Source organism: Diabrotica undecimpunctata, chromosome 3 (assembly GCF_040954645.1).
Source record: "Diabrotica undecimpunctata isolate CICGRU chromosome 3, icDiaUnde3, whole genome shotgun sequence".
NCBI classification, from domain to species: Eukaryota; Metazoa; Arthropoda; class Insecta; order Coleoptera; family Chrysomelidae; genus Diabrotica; species Diabrotica undecimpunctata.
The window spans coordinates 136068168-136086236 of NC_092805.1; the positions used below are offsets into that span (position 1 = coordinate 136068168).

The 18069-nt window shown below is 30.2% G+C and overlaps 1 protein-coding gene across 4 annotated transcripts in view; it reads right to left on the bottom strand.

Annotated features, from left to right (window-relative positions):
* The window catches only part of LOC140437460 (DENN domain-containing protein 1B), a 118059-nt gene that overhangs the window by 27253 nt on the left and 72737 nt on the right, over positions 1 to 18069 (bottom strand). For all 4 annotated transcript variants that reach the window (XM_072527003.1, XM_072527002.1, XM_072527001.1 and 1 more), the window contains exons 8-10: positions 15878 to 16099; positions 1314 to 1490; positions 1227 to 1259 (exon numbers count right to left, since the gene is read on the bottom strand). In XM_072527003.1, coding sequence (XP_072383104.1) covers positions 1227 to 1259; positions 1314 to 1490; positions 15878 to 16099 — 432 coding nt within the window. The remainder of the gene's footprint in view (positions 1 to 1226; positions 1260 to 1313; positions 1491 to 15877; positions 16100 to 18069) is intronic.

The window sequence follows — 18069 nt, forward strand, 5'->3', positions numbered from 1 at the left end:
CAGTTTTCGAAAGGGAGGAAGTAGAATAGGTCATATATTCACTATAAAGGAAATTATTACCGGAGTATTGTATAACACTAAACTACAGACAAGATCTGATCACAACCCGTAACAGGGTTAGGAAAAGAGTCAGCCTACTCAACAATATGTGGGACATTCGGACGGACGCAAACTAAAACACATATACACACATCCAAACGTACATACGGCCCGTGAATAAAAAGCTAACATCCACGTTTTGCTCAATCGAGACCTGTCACAACAGCCTGTTATCGTTGGAAAGGAGTAATCTATGTAAAGTAAACTACAAACGAAAGTCTATGCCTCCAACCTAATATATCAACTATCTAAAATCCCTGCCATACTTGATAGACTCTCCTCTGTGAGTAGAAATAACCTAAAAACCATCAGGGTCCAAAATTTCCGATCCCAAAATATACTCAAAACTGCCTGCTCATCTTCAGGAAATTTATTCGACAGACATCCTAAAAGAAAACTCCCCTTCATACCCACAAAACTGCTGACCACCAACGAACTTACTGACGAATAAATCGACACACACTTCGAGATTTGCACACAGACGGGGAGGCACAATTATAGCTGTCCATAGGAAGGAAACAGCCACAGCTGCTCTCAACGCGTAACAATAGAGTCAAAGTTCATCGATAAATTCATTCAATCATAATCAATTCAGTCACTAACACATTTCTGAAAAAAAAAAACCGTCTCCAAGCGCTTTTTCCTCTGAACACCCTCTGAAGGTACCCTAGGCCCAACAACCAGAAACCAGTGCTGCCATCCAAAAAGGTACAAATACGTCCTGAAGAGGCGACAAATGTCACCTAAACAGGACTCCCACAACACCCAAAGAAGAAACACATAACTACTTCATCCCAAAGGACAATGAAGCTAAATACAGAACAGAGGTGAAGAGCTTGACCTGAGATTTGTAGATATACAGCTTTTGACAGAGTACGTAGAGCTAAAATTTGGGAATGTTTATATATAAACATTAACCATGAATTATACATATAAAGCATATATCCATATATAGAATATAGTATACATATATAGAAACATTTAAAGCCTTTATAAAGAGGGAGTAAACTGTATCTTAACCAAAAATAGGAGATCAGAACTTTTCACAACCAAAGGAGTAGGTTAGTTAGGTCACGTCCACACACAAACACACAAGCAAATCTCACAATAAAATTTTAAAAACTTACCGTTTTTACAGCAGATTTCATAGCCGGATTAGCCTAGAAACAGTAGAAAAATTATTTTTGAATACAATTTAAAATTCTTTAACTAACCTTATCCTTTACGCTTTTGAAAAACGCAGTTCCTTCCTTTTTCATCGTCGTCGTCCATTCCTTATATTGTTGTTTTAGTTTTGAACCCGATTTTGCAGAATAACCTTCTATTTCGAACTCAAACTCATCCGAAAAGCCTTGACCGGTGTTCAACATCGTCAATCGTTCTTCAATAAACTAAATCAGATTGATGATACATTAGAAAATTTCGAAAATCATTTATTTTATTTTTATACTGCTAGTCAGAGTGCGGTATTTTAAACATTTGGATATTGAAGCATATTTTTAATGAATAATAAATTGTAATCAAATTGATAACAGATTAAAAAATTAAAACTATTTGCCATAAATAATAAATTATAACTAACTGCAAATGATTGATTGAATATACAAGAATAAAAAAGCAATGACTGACTTTAATTAATCGATTAGTTTGTTTACAATGACAGTTTGATATAATTCACATCAATTATATGCAATTTCAGCAGTAATAAAATACTACAAAAATGACAGCATTTTGAGAGAAGAGAAGAGAATAGTAATATTGTTTGAGAAATTAGAGCATGAACGCAGTATTTTCTAGTTAGGAGTCCAGATTTCAAAAGAAATAAATTTAAATGTTTTTAACTATAGGTCGAGTTCGTTCAAGAAAGAGCTACCTACTTAGTAATGGTTTTTAACAATTTTCAGCTTCTGAAGTAAAACGACATATTATTTAGACACGTTTTTACAAATATGACACAATCCACATTATTTTATAATACAATAAAAACAAAAACCACAAACTCTGAACAGTATTCAAAATTAATTTTGGTCCAGTATAACCCGATTTGAAACTGTGTTGGATTTTTTGAAAAGAGCGACTAACAACTTCAGTTGGTTACTCTCACTCCTTTTATTCTAGTCGAAACGCAAAGTACTCTTTGTTTACAGCACTCCTGTTTAAACAATTTTTAATAATTTTGTTTGCTAAAACTTTTGTTAAAAAACGATGAAAATGATAAAATGAGGAAAATGATGATTTTTTAAAAACTTTGACTTATAACAGATTGGTTAATTTCAGCCCTTAATGTTGTTATAGTCCTTTTCCATCATATTGATAGCACATTATGTATGCAAATCCTCAACAGGTCAAAAAACCATAGGCGTCACCCTATACTTGTTTTGAAATAAATAAAAAAAATTAATATTTTAAGACGCCGTCAACAATTCATTATCTTTTATAAAAAATCTTCTGTAAAATAAGTGTCCACTAATCTCACTATACCTTTTTTGTGCGTAAAAAACGTCGGAATATATGCCACACGATTATTGTTAATTATACACGGGTGATTAACGAGAGAATTCAATGTTTCACGAAATAAATTAATGTAAGTTATCGAATGACACAAAAGGAATACCTTCTTTGAACGATTACCTGGAATTACTGATAAGGCTTCACTAATGATAGTTTAAGTAGTTTTTATGCCACATTACAGCTTATGCCAATAATATAAATTAGAAATTGTTTGCATCTTCCATTTAGTTTGTAGATGTACATTGTTCATGTCTTACCTACCTACGATTTTGGTGTCGATATTTTGTTATTTGCATTTAAAAATGACGTCGACAACAGGTTTTATCCCGGTTAAGTGTAGTTTTAAAGGTGCCTTCAGTCTAAGAGAGAAAAATATAATATTAAATGTACACGATGCACTTGTACATCAACGCCCTTTAAGTAATGTTCGTGAAATCGTTAACATGTGTTCAAATATGACAGGGGTTGGAGAAGCAACAATTTATAGATTCCTAAAAGAAAGAAAAGGAGGAACTGTTTCATCTCCCAAGAAGAGTGGAGGGAGTAAACCCTTGGAAATTGAAGAAATACATAAAAACATGATAAGACCACTCATTTTTTTTTTAACAAAGAATTTCCAACATTGGACAAAATCCAAACATTAATTAGAGAAAACGAAGAGTTACCAATCATAAGCAACAAGAAATTATAGGGACTATTGAGAAAGATGGGATTTCGTTGGCAAAAGAATAGAAGAAAATCCGTTTTAATTGAAAAAGATTACATTGTATGTTGGAGACGAAATTATCTAAGAAATATTAAAAAGTACCGAGAAGAAGGGAAAACAATTTTTTATTTGGACGAGACTTGGCTAAATGAAGGTCATACTGTACTATATCTATGGGTTGATACAAATGTGAAAAGTTCCCGTCAGGCATTCATCGAAGGTGTATCTACTGGAATAAACAATATTCCCGTTGGAAAAGGACGCAGACTCATAATAACCCATATTGGAAACGAATACGGTTTTGTCAATGGTGGATTATTAAATTTTGCCTCAAAATCAACCAAAGATTACCACGAGGAAATGACTGCTGACGTTTTTGAAGAATATTTTGAGCAAATGTTGGATTTAATTCCAAAAAATTCTGTCATAGTCATGGATAATGCTAGTTACCATTCAAGACTAGCAAAAAAATTGCCAACAACGGCATGGAAAAAAGGAGAGATAATTGAATGGTTGGGTAAACACGCAATTGAGTACAAGGAGAATTCGACAAAAAAGGAATTATTACCTATTGTAAGGCAACATAAAGCAGCTTATAAAAAATATATAATTGATGAAATGGCATTAAACCGTGATGTAATTATTTTACGTTTACTCCCATACCACTGTGATCTGAATCCGATAGAAAATATATGGTCTCAAGTAAAGGTTGAAGTCGGACGCAACAACATCGTAAAGGTTGAAGTCCTTATCAAAAGTAAAAGTAAAGTAAAGTAACTCCAGAAAATTGGAAAAATGCTGTTAGTCATGCTCACAAGGAAGAAAATAAAATGTGGAATTTGGATAATATGACTGATGCAATGCTGGAACCGGTAATAATTAACATTGGAGTTGAAGATTCCTTAGATTCTGAAGAAAGCAGTGAATCTGAAATGGAATTTGACTAAAATAATATTCATTTTTTTTTTAAATCGGCCCCTGTTACGGCCACAAATTATTTTATATATAACCAATAAAATAAACATCTTACATTTCTTGCAAATTCATTAGTACCTGTTAATCTCCATCACTCCGACACTGGCAACTTTATGTAGGGATTAGTAACCCTCAAAACTATTGTATTCAATTCTGCTTCAACCTTTATACCTGGTGGTCATACTCAATTTAAAATTGTTTTCCTATATACTTCTGTAAACTTGTTGACAAATATCTATTTTTCATTGAGTCACCCGTATCAAGAGTTTAGGGATTTGCATACATAATGTGCTATCAATATGATGGAAATGGACTATAATGAACGTAACGGCGATAAAAAAGGGCTATATGGGCTTCTAAGGGTACTAGAACATTTTTTTGGTCTCAAAAGTTGTGTTTTTTAACTGGCTTTCCAAATATTTTTTGGCCATTTAATTTGAACTAAATTCCACGGATTTATTGTAAATGTTTATAAGCTTAAATCATTTTGTGTACATAAATGTAATTTTTGATGAGAGTCTTTTTGTAATATCTCATACTACACATTTTAACTGTCAAACCCATCATATAGTTGTGTTGAGTAAAAAACTAACTTAATTCTAGATTTACTAACAACTCTAGATTTTTAACAAACAGACAACAATTCAAAAAATAAAAAAAATTTAATATATATTTATTTTCCAAACTTTGAAAAATAGGAAATTGTCTGGTAAATAATTAAACAATAAAACAGTACCTAATATAGATTGATGTTGCCTTTCAAGTAATTTCAATTATTGAGGTCCACAAAACTATTACAACCTACGAAAAGTCATTACTGCAATTGAAACACGACGTACAAACACGTAAAAACAATCTCCGAACAGAACAACATTATTAATAGCTTCAAAGTAGTCGTATCGTTCGACTCTTTGTACATTAATAAACCAATTTAGAAATGTTCTTTCATTATTCAATTAATGGCATTTATTGTCGCCAATTCATCTCGTAGCTATGTTATTAGTAAAGAGATTTAATATATATATATATATATATATATATATATATATATATATATATATATATATATATATATATATTGTGACAATTAGGGTTTATAGAAAATAATTTATAAGTTATATACTACATAATATTAGATATTTGGTTGTTTTAAATAAGTTATATACTAGTGAATTTAATAAAAATATATTTATGTGAGGGCATTTTTAATAAATTAGCATATAATAATTGTAAAAAGTTGTATTTTAGTAATTATAATGTGGTAGATATATGTAAGTGAGCCATGTGACTAGGCAACCAACTATACAGTGAGTGATAGACAGATATTTATACTCTGAAGTGACGTTTAAGAATATTTACGAATATAAAGTGGGGTTATAATAATATATTGTTTGAATTGTGTATTTTATTAAATTAGAGTGTTAGTTACTAATTTGAATGTTTATTCTGATCTGAAAAGCCTAAATGTCAACAAAATTATCAATGGAACATAAACGAATTCTCCAGAGTGCAGAATTTGACCATTGTTTACGGTCGAACATTCTCGAAATAATGATTATGGCGGTGGATCGAACAGATATTTTTTTCGAGAACATCTATATAGAAGTTAATAGAACGAATGGAACATGATCTCTTACCAGATGGTTCTGGAATATCCAAAAGGATATAAATACCCGTGATTTGGATTCAAGATGGGCAGTTTTTTAGTCAGAAGTCAGACCAGTTTATTATGAAAGTTAGTACCTAGACACATTTAGTTAGTAAATTGTTCAGAATTTTCAAGAAGTCAGTCAGAAAAGTTTAAGAAGAAATATGAAAGTTAGTTGGAGTCAGTGAATCACTTACAAATAGTCCAATTGTTTAATATAGTGAGTTAAATGAAGATTAAAAATTATGCATATATTTAATGCACATTTATAATTATACACAAATAATTATTGAAGATTATAAAAGTATATTAGAAGAATATTGGATGGACATTGGAAGGAATTAAAATTATATTATGATTGGAGATTAGTATAAATCAACTTATAATAATTGGATATTGGTATATTGAAAAGAAGAATGAATATAAATGGTGTTTGCTGGTGGTGTATAAATGCTGGTGAAGAAAACTATATCTTAAATTGGTAGAAGCTGATAATTGGAAAAAGTAATTTCACAAAAAACAAGGATAACTGAAGTACGAAGACATTCAGTGGTGATTAGAATCTATATAGTGGAAAACAGTTCATTTAGGCATTCAGTGAAAGAAAGGTACAAAATTTTGTTAATATAATTTAGTTAGTGTTATAACAATTTCAATATTGAAGATAGTTTGTTTAAATTTAACATTGTCTATAGAATTTAATTAGTTTTATAAGAACATTAATTTAAAGATAGTTTATTTTAAATTTACATTGGCTAGGTTAGATATATATGTGTGTTTCATAATAGTTATAATAAAGATAATTTAAAAAAGTACTTACAAGCTAATTCTTTGAGAACCGCGATAAAAACCCTATATATTATATTATTAAAAATACTCATTGCTCATCATTCAAACAAAAAACACATCATAACAATTTGGCACCCAACGCGGTGGCTCTCTATTTAAAAGAATTAGTTTGGGAAGATAAGTGCTCTCATATAATTAAATTAATTATCAGTAGAAAGAAAAAAGTATAGATTTTAATATTAATTATATTTGAACAAGTAAAGTCTCAAAATGTCTCAAGGAAAGAAAGGTACAAGAAGCAAAAAGAATGAAGAAGATGTGGAAGTAGAAACACAACCTATACAAGAGGAGAGTTTAGTTCAAGTTCCACAAGATACTGTAGAAATGAATCCAGAAAGAGAGGAAAATGTCAGTATGGCAGCTTTGATGTCATTAATGATGCAGATGAACAAGACAATGGAAGAGAATTCAAAAGAAATCAAAGAAGACATGAAAAAAATGGAACAGAAAATGGAAGAGAATACGAAAAAAATGGAAGAGAATTCAAAAGAAATCAAAGAAGACATAAAAAAATTGGAAGAGAATTCAAAAGAAGTCAAAGAAGACATGAAAAAAATGGAACAGAAATTGGAAGAGAATTATAGAAAATTAGAAAAGAAAATAGAAGATAATAATAATAAAATTGTAAAACAAATGGATAAAAAACTTGAAGCTGCAGAGAAAAAAGTAGCAAATGAAATAAAAAGTATACGGAATGACTACAAGAAAAGGATAGACAATGAGAGGACAGAAGTAAAGAGGATTATTCAAGATAATAAGATAGATATAGAACAGAAAATAGAGTTACAAAAATGTAACTTAGAAGTAAAAATTAACGAAGACAGGAGAAACACAGAAGAAAAATTAGACGATATACAACAAAATATCCAAATAAATAGTAATCAAATAAGAAATGTGGAACAGAGAATAGATGATATTTCACAAATGAGAGACATAGGGAGACCTTACTTAAATTTAACAAATGAGACTGGGATTAAATTCTCTGGTAATATAAAAAATTTGCATCCTAGAGTATACATAAATAGTTTAAAACATAAATTAAGATTTGTGAATAATATTAATGATATTAAAGATTATATTAGAGTGACATTAAATGACAATGCAGCAACTTGGTTTGCTAGTATTGAGAATGATTTAGATAATTTTCAAACATTTGAAAATAAATTTTTAAATTATTATTGGGGTGAATTAGAGCAAGCCAAGTTTAGAGAAATTCTATATTTTGGAAAGTATAATCAAAATTTAAAATCAAATATGGTAGATTATGCATTGAAATTGATAACAGTTGCAAAATATTTAGAACCACCACTTAGAGAGGATGAAACAGTCTTAAATGTATCTAGACATTTTGATGCTGATGTTGTGCAAACCGTAACTGTACAAAATATTCAAACAATAGATAGTTTTATTAATTTTATTCAAAGAATACAAAGAGGCAATATAACAAGTAATAATAACAACAGAAAAAACAATAATAACTTTCAATATAATAAAAATGATAATCAACAATATAGACAATCAAATAACAATAATACTAGGTATGGTGATAGTTTACAAAATTTTAATAATAATAACAGTAATCCAAATAGACAGAACTTTAATAATAATACTAGTTATAATAGACAAAATTTTAATAATAATACTAATTATAATAGACAACATTTTAATAACAGTACTAATAATAATAGACAAGATTTTAACAATAAAAAAAATACAGAGCGACCTAACTATAACAGACAGGTAAATTGTGTTCGAAGGAATAGAAGCTGCGAAGACAGGGAACAAAATAGTACAAGGCAGGAAAATGTGAGTAGAAGTCATAGTAGGGAAAGACATAGGACATCAGATCCAAGTGGTCAGATACAATCTGACAATTCTAATAATCAAAATTTTGTGCAGTAAACTTTCTGAATTACAAGTTAGGCCATTGCTATTATGAAAAACCTTCTGAATTTATTTCTTTAGATGAAGATAAAATTATTGAATCTATTAATTTAATTTATATAAATGCTTTGGCCAAAAATAAAATGATTAAAATTATGATAGATACTGGTTCAGAAAGTACTTTAGTCTCGGAGAATTTTATTTTTAATACATTAAAACTATCAGATATAATAAAGATTCCAAAAATTAAAATTATTGGTGCAAATAATAAGAAGTTGGGTGAAATTGATAAACTAGCCAATTTTAAAATTAATATTCTTAATAAAGAAATTAATATGCAAGGATTTATTGTCAAGGATTTATGTGTTGATATATTAATGGGAAATGATGAATTGGAAAAGAAGAAAGTAAAGATAGATTTTGAAGAAAGAATGGTAACTTTGGAAGGGCAAATAATTAAATTTATGCAGAAAGATGAGGTGGAAGAAGGAATAAGAGTTGATAGGATATTATTAAAAGAAAATAATGATGTTTATGAAGAAGAAATGTATTTTGATGATAGGGAAATGTCCCAAAAGAATGTAAAGAATAATGGTAGTGAATATTTAAGGAATGGAAATTTTAAGCAGATGGATGCCTACGAGGCGGAGTGCGTAAAATTGGAAGCAAGGAATAATGAGTACATATTGAAGAATAATGTGATTTGTAAAGAAGAAGATATGATGAAAGTTTTAAATTGCCCTGAAGAATATAAATCAATAGTCATTTCCATATTGCAGCAACACAAGGGACTTGTCAATAAAGAAAATAGAATTGCACAAAATTATATCCATAGTATAAAAGTTAAAGAAGAAAAAGATTTTAAAACAAAATCATACCCAATACCATATAAATACAGAGAAGAAGTAAACAAAACAATTAATAATATGTTAGAAGATGGGATCATTGAGAAGGCAGACACACGTTTTATTAACCCCATAGTAGTAGTACGAAAAAGATCAGGTGAAATCAGGTTATGTTTGGATGCAAGGAATATTAACAAGATTACTGAAAAGCAATTTGAAGCGCCAATGAGTATAGATGGAATATTAGGAAGAATTACAGGAATGTCTTTTTTCACTAAAATCGATTTACAGCATAGTTTCTGGTTAATACCTCTAGAAAGAAAAAGTAGACAGTATACAGGATTTCAGATAGATGGAGTAGTATATCAATTCAAAGTAGTACCATTTGGACTTCAATCATCTTGCAGTGCTCTATGTAGATGTCTTCATGATATTTTGGATCAATATGAACATTTTGTAATTCACTACATTGATGATATATTAATTTTTTCTAAAACGGCTGAAGATCATGAGAAACACCTAAAAATTATAATAAATAGATTAGACAAAGTTGGACTAAAAATAAATCAAGAAAAATGTACATTTTTTCAAAAAGAAGTCATATATCTAGGTTATAAACTTAACACTAAGGGAATCGAAATGGATCCAGAACGGACACAAGTCATTCAGGAATATAAAACACCACACAATTTAAGAACTTTAAGAGGATTTATTGGAATAATTAATTATTATAAAAGGATGATACCAGATCTAAGTATAAAAAATTCCATTACTTGAACTACTGAGAAAAGGTGTAAAATGGAGATGGGATCAGAGAAGAGAACTAGCATTCCAAGAAATTAAAAACATTTTTCTGTCAAATTTGAAAATATACTATCCTGACTACACACAGCCATTCATATTAAGAACAGATGCATCAATAGAGAGATTATCAGGGGTATTATTACAAATACATGATGGGGTCGAATACCCAATACAATTCATTTCAAGAATTACAAAGCCACATGAAAAGGGTTACTCAGTTTCAGAATTAGAACTAGCAAGTATAATACACTGTGTCACAAAATTAAGATTTTATTTGTTGGGTAATGAATTTACAATAGAAACAGATCACCAAGCTTTAACGTCTATATTAAATAACAAATATGGAAACAGTAGAATACATCGGTGGAGTCTAATACTTAGTGAATACTGCTTTGAAATCAAATACATTTCTGGAAAATCCAATATAGTGGCAGATGCTTTATCAAGGTTAGAAAATACATCACAAAAAGGGCAGCGAACAATAAAAATTGGATTAAATCAATTAGTAGAAAGTACTGGATTATATTCTAAAGAAGAAATTATAAGAGATCAGATCAATTTGAGTGAAAAACAAAAAGTCCTTAGGAAAGATGGGGTATATTATAAAATAATAAATGGCATAGAAGTATATGTAATAACTAGAACTTTAGCAAAGAAAATATTGAAAAATTTACATAACAATTATATGCATATTGGTTCAAGAAAGCTATGGATGCTATTTAGGGACAATTATTTTGCAAAGAATGACATAAGTATAGCAAAAGAAATTACTACCCAATGCCCAATATGTCAACTAAACAAAGAAAAGAATTTAAAAAAAAACTTACTGATAGATCCATTTCATAGATAGATGGTAGATTTCTTTGTTGTGAATAAATTTGACATCATACTTGTTGAATTTTGTACACATGGAAATTGTTTGGTACCCTAAAAATCATAATTTGGGGTTAGATACAGAATTGATTGTGTAAATGTCTTTATAAAAAGTGTAAAACTTACCAATTTATATTGATGAAAGTTATTTTGAATGGAAATAATTCCTAGATTTTGTCTATAAATAAACATAACACAATATAGATTATATTTTTAATTAAGGTTATATTTTATTCTCTGATAAAATCCATTCTCCATTTGACATGACAGTTTGACCATAGAATAGCCGAACTGTGATCCGTTGTTCTCTGCTTTGATATAGACAGCGAACAGGGATGTATTTAACACATTTTAAATAAAAAAAAAAAAAATTGATTTATTAAATTTAATAAGGTATGAGAAAATTAATATTTAAAAAAATAATAAGTAAATTATTTATTTTAAATATTATTTTTGGGGTATTGTGACAATTAGGGTTTATAGAAAATAATTTATAAGTTATATACTACATAATATTAGATATTTGGTTGTTTTAAATAAGTTATATACTAGAGAATTTAATAAAAATATATTTATGTGAGGGCATTTTTAATAAATTAGCATATAATAATTGTAAAAAGTTGTATTTTAGTAATTATAATGTGGTAGATATATGTAAGTGAGCCATGTGACTAGGCAACCAACTATACAGTGAGTGATAGACAGATATTTATACTCTGAAGTGACGTTTAAGAATATTTACGAATATAAAGTGGGGTTATAATAATATATTGTTTGAATTGTGTATTTTATTAAATTAGAGTGTTAGTTACTAATTTGAATGTTTATTCTGATCTGAAAAGCCTAAATGTCAACAAAATTATCAATAGAACATAAACGAATTCTCCAGAGTGCAGAATTTGACCATTGTTTACGGTCGAACATTCTCGAAATAATGATTATGGCGGTGGATCGAACAGATATTTTTTTCGAGAACATCTATATAGAAGTTAATAGAACGAATGGAACATGATCTCTTACCAGATGGTTCTGGAATATCCAAAAGGATATAAATACCCGTGATTTGGATTCAAGATGGGCAGTTTTTTAGTCAGAAGTCAGACCAGTTTATTATGAAAGTTAGTACCTAGACACATTTAGTTAGTAAATTGTTCAGAATTTTCAAGAAGTCAGTCAGAAAAGTTTAAGAAGAAATATGAAAGTTAGTTGGAGTCAGTGAATCACTTACAAATAGTCCAATTGTTTAATATAGTGAGTTAAATGAAGATTAAAAATTATGCATATATTTAATGCACATTTATAATTATACACAAATAATTATTGAAGATTATAAAAGTATATTAGAAGAATATTGGATGGACATTGGAAGGAATTAAAATTATATTATGATTGGAGATTAGTATAAATCAACTTATAATAATTGGATATTGGTATATTGAAAAGAAGAATGAATATAAATGGTGTTTGCTGGTGGTGTATAAATGCTGGTGAAGAAAACTATATCTTAAATTGGTAGAAGCTGATAATTGGAAAAAGTAATTTCACAAAAAACAAGGATAACTGAAGTACGAAGACATTCAGTGGTGATTAGAATCTATATAGTGGAAAACAGTTCATTTAGGCATTCAGTGAAAGAAAGGTACAAAATTTTGTTAATATAATTTAGTTAGTGTTATAACAATTTCAATATTGAAGATAGTTTGTTTAAATTTAACATTGTCTATAGAATTTAATTAGTTTTATAAGAACATTAATTTAAAGATAGTTTATTTTAAATTTACATTGGCTAGGTTAGATATATATGTGTGTTTCATAATAGTTATAATAAAGATAATTTAAAAAAGTACTTACAAGCTAATTCTTTGAGAACCGCGATAAAAACCCTATATATTATATTATTAAAAATACTCATTGCTCATCATTCAAACAAAAAACACATCATAACAATATATATATATATATATATATATATATATATATATATATATATATACTGAATTTCAATATACATACAAGAGAAACTCATAAGAACTTATTTATATAAGAAAATATTTCTATTAACCGAGTAAGCAGGTAAGGTTGTGACAGTCACTTTTTATCGAAGTTCATAGTACATGTGTTCTAGTCAACGTTTTTTTATAATTAATTAATTAAATTATAATATACTTGTATATTAGGGTGATCTTTGATATCGGTCTTATTATTGATGCAGATTGATCTTCTCTAATATACATATTTTATTATAATTTGATCCTCTTTCTAAAATATGTATATTGTTAAAATCAAAAGAACGTTTTACTAAGGCTGTAAGGTTAGGTTTATTAATTCTTATAGTTTTTTATGTGCAATAATTTGTGTATGTAAAGATTGATGAGTCTGTCTAATATATGATGAACTACAGTCCTTACAACTGATTTTATGAACTACATCTGATTGACTGTCTTTATTAACAACAGGTTTGAATTTTGAAAAATATTTATTGGATGTTGTTGGTGATTTATGTTCAACATTTATGTAATATCTAGAATTTTTGACATTTATTCGGAAAAACTATTAATTTATGACATAAAGTTCTTATTTGTATTGATGGGATTATTATTGTTATTGTTTGGGGTAGTATTCTGCTCGTTTTTGATTTTAGGATTGTTGTTAGAAGGATTTTTTATGGTAAAGCCTCTTTTTCTAATAAGAATTGTAAATTTCCGGTGAATAATTATTTTGTTCTAAAATGTTTTTAATTTTTGGAATGATATTGCGTGCTGAATAATTTAATTGTCCTGTCTGTTAAACTAAATATAGCACTTTTTTGTGTGATATGGGTGCGATTGTGTTAAATTTAATTATCTTCCGGACTACACATCTTTAGTAAACCAGTTTGTAGTTATTCGGCGGTCGTTGATGTTGTATTGAAAACATAAGTCAAGAAACGTAATTCTGTTGTTGTTTTCTGTTTAATGAGTAAATTGTATTTGTTATGAAAGCTATTAAACATTTGAAGAGTATAGTAAATTTTATTATTTGAAATGCAAAGTAAGAAGTCATAGACATATCGTTTGTAGAATAGTAAAGTCTAGATGAAAACATGAAATCAAATACTACTTTCAGATTTCCAGGGTATCCATCGTTAATACAATTTACTCATGAGATAGAGAACAACAACAGAATTACGTTTCTTGACTTATGTTTTCAATAGAATATCAACGATCGCCAAATAAATATTAACTGCTTTTCTAAAGATGTGTGGTCTGGAAGATATTTAAATTCAAACCGCGTATATCGGCGACCATGTAAACATAGATGCGATAACCGCCTGAACAACAGACACCATTTGCATAATTTTTTTATTAAAGCAAGGAAATCCTCATAACATGATGTAGGCTAGCCTTTTTTATTCACATTTGATCGTGAGACACTTCTTCCAATGTCAGAGGCTGATGGCTCCTCTGTCAGAGTGACCATATATTAATCAAAAAAGACCAAAAGAAAAAACAACAAAAATCAAATAAACAAAAGAAGACTGTAAGCTTACAAAAATGATAAAAAGTCACGCATACAGAGTAAAATTGAGTAAAACGTTAAATGATGTAATATAATATATTGAAACAATCTGGCAATATATAAAAAACTGTACTAGAAACACCGTTTCAAATATTGTGGGGCTGTGACAAAAAGAAACAGTTAATTATTAAACGCAAAGATAGTCGTGGAGCGTCGACATTTAACACATGTTCAAATGGTAAGTGCTGTGAATACGATTCAGGCTGCTCTTTCACAAGCTGATGTTGCACGTCGTTTTGACGTGTCTCAGAGAGTGATTTCGCAATTGTAGCGTCGATATGAAGAATTTGGTAATGTCTCTGAAAGACATGGGGGTCTTCAACGTGAAACTACTCTTGGACAGGATCTATATATGGTAGGATTAGCTCGTCGAAATGTGTATTTGGGGCGAAATGTGCACGTGAACTCTATGGGGCCTTAGAATATACCCACAACATTACTCTATGTGACCAAACTTTGAGGAAAAGATTACATGAAACTGATCTGTACGCCAGACGTCCAATGAGGGTTCCAATGTTACGTCATGGAAATCGAAGACTCAGATTGAGGTAGGCACAAGAACATTTGCAGTGGAGATTACAAGAATGGAGTTCTGTGTAATTCATAGATGAAGCTAGGTTTTGCCTCTATCCTGATTAAAGAAAAGTGAGAGTTTGGAGAGGACTTGGTCGACAAGAGGACCTGGATTGTTTATCGAGACAGAAATATATACAGAGAAGTATTAAGAAACAAATATGTTTTGTCGGTAAAGAAATGTTAAGGCTGTAACACCAACATAGAGGACTTTCAACACCTAGATAAAGCTCAGGAAGTTAAAAGATTAAAACTTACCAAATCATACGTACTTGTATAGATGTTTAAACAAATTTATGTGTGATAATTTTTTAAAGTTAGATTAAGTATGTAATATTGGGAAGCACATTGATGCATTCAACCCAATCATGTTCTGCTTGTTAATTTCAAGTACAATTCAAAAATAGTAATAAATTAGTTTTGTAATTAATTCTAAATTAAAAAATTCTACAAAAATGAATTATATCAGAACTATTTAAAAATAACCTTTCACCTTTCCCCGTTTATGTCTTAAAAACAGCAAACATTTTGTGTATTTATACGTAATCTCACCTGCTGGAAAATTTGTAAGTGCAGCATCTCTCTTAAAAACGGCTGCAACGATGGTGGCCTTGTCTCGATAAACCGTTCTTCATCAAATGTAACTTTCTGACCTGGTTGAAATTTGAGAGCGTCCCGATATCCTCCGATTAACTGTACTAATGCTCTTAAAAATGCTCTGGACACACCGTCACCTAATTGTTTGTTTTTTAGCTGCTTTCGTAAAGAATTTACCTGAAATGAAGAAGAAGCAACAAAATTAAACTAATCAATTAAAAGTCTTGCCTAGTTCAGGAAACTCAATTATGGCGAGGCTTCGCCTGACAAGTAACACCCCATTTTATGATATTGTTTGGTAAAATAACAGTGTCGGACGCTCACTAATGTAACATTGTTATACATACGAACACTTCGCAGATATGCCAGTTAATGAAGCTGCAGTTTCCAATTGCATCGCTAATGGAAGAAATCCAGTCATTCTAAGCGAAAATACGTTATTCAGGCACTTCATCATCCACCTTATTCTCCAGATTAGGTCCCGTGCGACTTCTGTTTGTTTTCAAACCTAAAAAAGTCACTGGTTGGGCAGAAATGTGAGTCGAATGATGAGGTCATCGCCGCCACGGAGGGGTATTTTGCAGACTTCGAGAAAACGTATTTTTCAGACGAATTAAAAAAGTGGGAGCATCGCTAGGTCACACGTATCGAGCTAAAAGGACACTATATGGAGAAATAAGTGATCACTTCTCTAAAATTTTCGTTTTTCTTTTGTAGGTTAAGCACTGGTTGGACCGCCCGCACCCTCGTATATATATATATATATATATATATATATATATATATATATATATATATATATATATATATATATATATATATTATAATTATTGCTTTCGTTTTAGACAAGGTTTTCATGTGCATTTAGCATACCTCTTTTTGTGACGCCGTTGTCAATCATTGTCAGAGGTTATAACCAATGTGAATTGGATTATACCATCTTCGTGGAAAGTTGACAACAATTTCAGAGAAGTAGTTCCTATTTGGGGCAGCTCGAAACAGTGAATGTTAGTCTAAACTAGCCAAATCTCTTATTTTTTCAATTGCGAATGTTTGAATCTTCCTAGTCATCTCTTGTCTTCTACTTTTCCTTCACAATCTTTGCTCTATTGCTTCTTATAACATTGCTAAAGTATTCAGTTTTTCTTTTGTATGTTACAAATTAACTCTCTTTCTTACTAAAAAGAGAAAGGTATTTAGAGAAGTTCCTTATTACTTACATGATCCGTTTGTGGACCGGATAACGTCCTTTTAGACACTTATAGCTCTTATTAACGACCTGGTTAACAAGATTGTGTCTTCATGTACGGTTAACAGTACTTCTTATCCTTACATGTGGCAAGATTTTACATAGAAAGTGTGATACCCAATAAACTTTTGTTAACGAAATCGAGTGGGCCAACGGTTTGAGGTGTAGAACACATATTGATCAAGGATTATTTTAAACAGATCCTGCGTCAAGGGCGGATCCATGACTGCCCCCCAAAAATTCGCCCCCGCACCCCAAAAATTTAAAAAAATATAAATTTAAATATTTGCAGTTCAAATGGTTTTAGTTTCAAACACATATCCCGCTGGCCACGAGAAAAATGTTTTTAAGTTTGAAAGTAGTAGAAGTTCGGCTGAACGAGGTAAAGTGTGACGTACCCTAAGCTATACCTGTATAACAAAACCGCGCCCTGTTGGAGAAAGCAACAGACTGAGCGTCTGCATCTGCCGTCCCACCTTCTCGTCCCTTTCTTTCTTTGCACTTGTTGAACTGCATAGGGTTTTAGGTTAAAATTTGCTGATTTTTCGTTGCTAGACAAATAAAAATACTTTAATAACGATTTAAGTTTTGAATGTATTTATGGCACTCAAAAGAGTGTGGAAAGTGCCTTAAATCTCACCATTTTAACCCTAATTTTTAAGAAATTTTCCACAGAGCCCCCGGTATTCCTCCAAAAAAGTTCATGGCCCCCCGAAAATCGGTCCTGGATCCGCCCTTGTCCTGCGTTGCATGTAGGAGCCGTAAAAACGTATCTCAAGTGCTCAAAACCACAAAAGTGTTACTCTAAACTGTGTCTTACTAGACCTCAACTGAATACCGGGTAGTTAACAAATTATTTTAGAACCTTTCAGTTTAAGACGTTCTTGTGATAGTGGAG